Source organism: Capsella rubella, unplaced genomic scaffold (assembly GCF_000375325.1).
Source record: "Capsella rubella cultivar Monte Gargano unplaced genomic scaffold, Caprub1_0 scaffold_4, whole genome shotgun sequence".
Lineage (NCBI taxonomy): Eukaryota > Viridiplantae > Streptophyta > Magnoliopsida > Brassicales > Brassicaceae > Capsella > Capsella rubella.
The window spans coordinates 6,542,866-6,547,375 of record NW_006238920.1 but is presented as its reverse complement, the minus strand read 5'-3'; the positions used below and the strand labels follow the sequence as shown (position 1 = coordinate 6,547,375).

The 4,510-nt window shown below is 36.0% G+C and overlaps 1 protein-coding gene across 7 annotated transcripts in view; it reads left to right on the top strand.

Moving 5' to 3' along the window:
- Positions 1 to 3,246, top strand: part of LOC17889188 — a 10,352-nt gene extending 7,106 nt beyond the window's left edge. For all 7 annotated transcript variants that reach the window (XM_023785201.1, XM_023785200.1, XM_023785196.1 and 4 more), the window contains 10 exons: positions 152 to 274; positions 465 to 693; positions 780 to 1,165; positions 1,315 to 1,580; positions 1,694 to 1,807; positions 1,944 to 2,222; positions 2,299 to 2,365; positions 2,441 to 2,509; positions 2,616 to 2,731; positions 2,809 to 3,246. In XM_023785201.1, coding sequence (XP_023640969.1) covers positions 152 to 274; positions 465 to 693; positions 780 to 1,165; positions 1,315 to 1,580; positions 1,694 to 1,807; positions 1,944 to 2,222; positions 2,299 to 2,365; positions 2,441 to 2,509; positions 2,616 to 2,731; positions 2,809 to 3,118 — 1,959 coding nt within the window. In that variant the 3' untranslated portion in view covers positions 3,119 to 3,246. The remainder of the gene's footprint in view (positions 1 to 151; positions 275 to 464; positions 694 to 779; positions 1,166 to 1,314; positions 1,581 to 1,693; positions 1,808 to 1,943; positions 2,223 to 2,298; positions 2,366 to 2,440; positions 2,510 to 2,615; positions 2,732 to 2,808) is intronic.
- The last annotated feature ends 1,264 nt before the right edge of the window (positions 3,247 to 4,510 follow it).

Below are 4,510 nucleotides of genomic sequence, written 5' to 3'. Positions count from 1 at the left end.
TCCTTTTGCAATTCATCAAATGTTTCAAAATCTTAATACGGAAAGGTGTCATTAAGTAAATGCTCTGGTATTTCTGTTCACGTTTAGCTGTATCCATGTTAGTTTTGTTCCCCTGTTTCCTTGATGTTCATTTAACTCTTTTCCTTTGCAGCCTGATTCTTTCAACTTCAACATGCTACCTTCCGCTGAGGGTGTCTGTGAGTTTCTGTTTCCTTCTTCCAGCATATTTCCTGCCTCGTGGAAGCTAGAAAAGTGTAGATCATTGTTATCAAAGGTGAACATCCTTTTGCAATTCATCAAATGTTTCAAAATCTTAATACAGAAAAGGTGTCGTTATTTAAATGCTATGGTCTTTCAGTTCACGTTTTGCTGTATCCATGTTCATTTCTTTTACTTTTCCCCTGTTAATAGTATTCTGGTACTATATTGTTTTGTGTATTGACTGTCCTGAGACGTTTATTCAGGAATTTCAGAACCCTCACCGTGGCATGAAGTTGCATGTGCTTACTGTGGGATGTGAGCCTGGGTCGGAATCTAGAGAGCTTGAACTGGGATCATCCTCTGATCAACACGACATGGATGTTGAGACTGCTGTTTCTTCGGATCGTCAAGCTGTGCATTCAGAGGCAGCAATGAGGTCTTCATCAAGGAAATTGGAGATGCTGCTTTCGAATTTTGAAAAGGCTGAATGGAGTAAGTCTTCATCTGATGCTTCTTTATGTTATTAGTGCTTTAAAGTAATTTAGTTTTTCATTGCATCTTAATTTTCTGATATCTAGGTTTAGTGGTGCCTCCTGGTAGATTTATTACTGTTGATCCAGGGCACTGGCTGGTTATCACTGAAGTCGTTTTCGCTGATGATTTCTGTGGGATTGCCAACTCTGAAGATGATCTCTACTTGGGTATTAATCAAACCAAAGCGGAGTTCATCATTGGCAAACTCAGCTATGATGACCAGCTCAGCTATGCAGACCAGCGTCCAGCTACAGTTGAGTTGTACCTGTCAGAGAAGTTCACGCTTGGGCATTCTGCCTACTCACCAGTCCGCTTCAGAGGGTACTACCACAAGAATTACAAGCCGAATCCTTCAGAAGGAACAAATCAGCCACAAAAGCCGCCACCAAATCCGCCACAATGGCGTCTTCCACTAGACTTAACAGCGCAGGTTAGATGTTATACACACATATATATATATATATATATATATATATAGATTTACTATTCTTATATTCATGCAAAAAATGCAGACCATTATGAAACCTTAGTTCAGGTGAATACTTTGATGGTTCTCTGACATATACATTTATTTTTCAGGTTATGTCGAATCTATCCAGCTCCGAAGTTGCAATTGCAGAGTGCGTTTGCAAGTTCTTCAAAGCTGCAGCAAATCGTCCCCTGTCTTATCGTCACATTGATTTATGTAATAAACGATATGGAGAAAATCTGCTTGCACTTATGTGCATGAGGAGGGGTCATGGGAAGGCACAGTCCCTTGCGGTAGGATTTGATTTTAGCTCCAATCAGGTAAATCTTAGTGGATTATACACCAAACGCTTTCTGGAGCCACTCCAATTAATTGGGTATGTTTTTTTCCTTTCCTTTTGGATAACTTTTTTTAGGATATACTATTATCATCTGATCTGATAACTAACTGTTTTGTTGTATTTTTTTTTGTTTTTCTTGTTTGCATCAGGAGGAGTTTGACAAAACTGAAGTTGGTGAAACTAATGCTTATCAATCATGAGGTTTTATCAACAGTGTTTGCTGGCTGCCCCAAGCTAACCAACATCGTGATTTCTTGTCTACCGTAAGTTTGCTTTCTAAAAACAAATGCAAAAATGTTAGCTGAGTTTGAATGTTTGCTGTATTGTTTAGTGTCATATGGATTTCTAAAAGGAATTTGAAATATGCCTAATGATTGGTTTTTCTGTTTCTTCTTTTAGGCGTATTCCTCTAGAATTTGTGATGCGTATGGCAGCTTTGCATTGCAATGGTGTGAAGCTGTTAGAATACAAGTGTGACAGTCCAAGTAATGGATTGTTGACAGAAGTTGCTGAAGCTACTTTGCAGTTGTTTGTGACAAGTTGCCCAGAGATCACTGTTCTTGGTCTCTCTGGCGTAGACTTGTCTGACCCGAAAATTGTTACCATCTTACTGGGATTTAAGAAGCTTCTCAGCTTAGATCTATCTCATTCAAAAGGATTTACAGGGACTTGTTTTGTGTGAGTCTTGATACTCCTTTTTCTTTAGTTTTTGAGCTTTTGAGGAAAGAGCCTTAATTCTTTTATTCTTGTGCAGTGACACCGTGGAGTATGACCTTTGTCTTAAAGTTTTGTTACTTCGCAGATGTGAAGATCTATTGGAGGTACGCATGATACTTTTACTTTTGTCTAATAATCGATATCATGCTTTTAATTAACTACGGTGAATCATTATGCAGGTTCAACTTGGAAGGTTTATTGACCGACTTTCTGGAACAAGAGCCTTCTTTCGCAAGTTGAAGAAGCTGGTAAGCAAATATTTTTGCTTGTTTTTATTTTCTGCTTCCAAGTAAGCAATCCTAGGTGAAGTTGTATGTTTTGACTGTTTTCCTTTTCTTTTTTTGTGTTTTCTAGGTTGTAACTGGAGCTGAACACCATGGTAACTTGCTCCAAGGGTTTGAAACAAGGATCAATCTTCATGGTCTAGTGACTTCAAGAGCTGATATGGTCATTAACATAAGCTTCGAAATGTAATTTTCTTTCTCTCATTACTAAAATACAGTAATCTATTTGTAGAAAAATTGTAATTTGGCTTTGTTTTGGACAGGCCTGCGGAGGTAGTGTTTGTTCAAGAGGAATACGATCAATTAATGTTGGATTCAGCTGATCCAACAGGAGGACAGATATTTGATGAATATGGATCGGATGATGATGTGATCTCGTATGATGATGAAGAAGATGAGGAGGATGAAGAAGATGAGGAGGATGAAGAAGATGACGAGGATAACGAGGATAATGAGGATGATGAGGATGATGACGAGGTGCATGGTGATGAGGAAAATAATGTTGATGATGACACAGATATGACTGGTTGTGGAAATCGCAGGAGACTTAGACTCATTTACTGGGGAAACTAAATGTTGAGATGATTTCTGTGTTTTTTTTTTTGTTTTTTCTGTTTAGGACTGGGTAATGGAGTATTCAAGTAAGGAATGTAAAAGAATTTAAATGAATTAAAGGTTCTGTTAAAAGTATTTTGACGACTCTCTGCCCACTTATCAAAATGGTCCTCTTATCCGAAATATAGAAAGATGTGTTTTCTCACGCAACAAATTACAATGTCACAAGTGAAAGAAAGTTGTAAGGTAGCAACGCATCATAGTGATTAAAAGGTAATGACGACATTTCAATAACTTAAATAATCGTTAAGACAACTAAAAGGGAATAGAGAGACGATTAAAAGAGACGTGTTAGATGTGTCAATGTTAGAGACATTTTCACAACTCGTTGGAGACATTAATTATCAGATGTCAGAAATCTTATATTTATTATTATTTTTTTTTTTTGATGAATTTGGATCTTATCCTCATTTTAAGAAGAGAATTGACTTTTCTTTTTCTTTCTCAATTCACTTTCGTGTCCTATAAAATAACGTTTTTGTAAGACAACGTATATTAGCCCTGGGCACGAAGCGAATATTCGGAAAATCTGTGATATTTGTTATTCGCTTCGCTTCGACCGAATAGTTGATTTTGGTATTTGCTTCGATTCGTAAATTTTTGAGTATTCGGAACTTCGAGTATTCGAGTATTTTTTGTAATATTCGCAAACTATTCGCTTCGCTTCGCTTCGCTTCGCTTCGCCTCGACCCATATAATTTTTTTTGAAACTAAAAATATGTAGTACATTTACCAACATTTTAAGAGCAACAATTAGCAAAAAACACATATAATTTTTTTTTGATATTAATTTTTTTTAATAAAGTTTTATTTGTTTAAGAGCAACATTTAGCAAAAAGCCCAACATGCCAAAATATAGCAATATGAATAATAAGCCTATTAAATATAAACATAAATCTATAATACACATATTATATAATGATTTATATTTATACATATATATATAAATATACGAAGCGAATCGGATATTCGGCACTAAAAAAATCAATATTTGTTATTTGCTTCGGTTTTTACGAATACTACATTTTCATATTTGTTTCACTTCAACATCTTATAGATATTTGTATTTTTCGAATCGAATCGAAACGAATATCGAAGCGAAGCGAATCTAACGAATATTTTGCCCAGGGCTAACCTATAGAGACTAATGATGATGGAACTAACGGGTCTCAAATATTGTGTAAAGTGTCACTAACCTTATATGTGTGTCAAATATTGAAATTTTCTCTTTACCAATTAGTTTGGATGCGCTCTAGATGGACTTAGGTGGATTAGTTGGAGCCAATGCTCCACTCTATATTTCCCTTTTGTAAGATTTTATCCCAAACACGTTTTAGTTTGACATATATA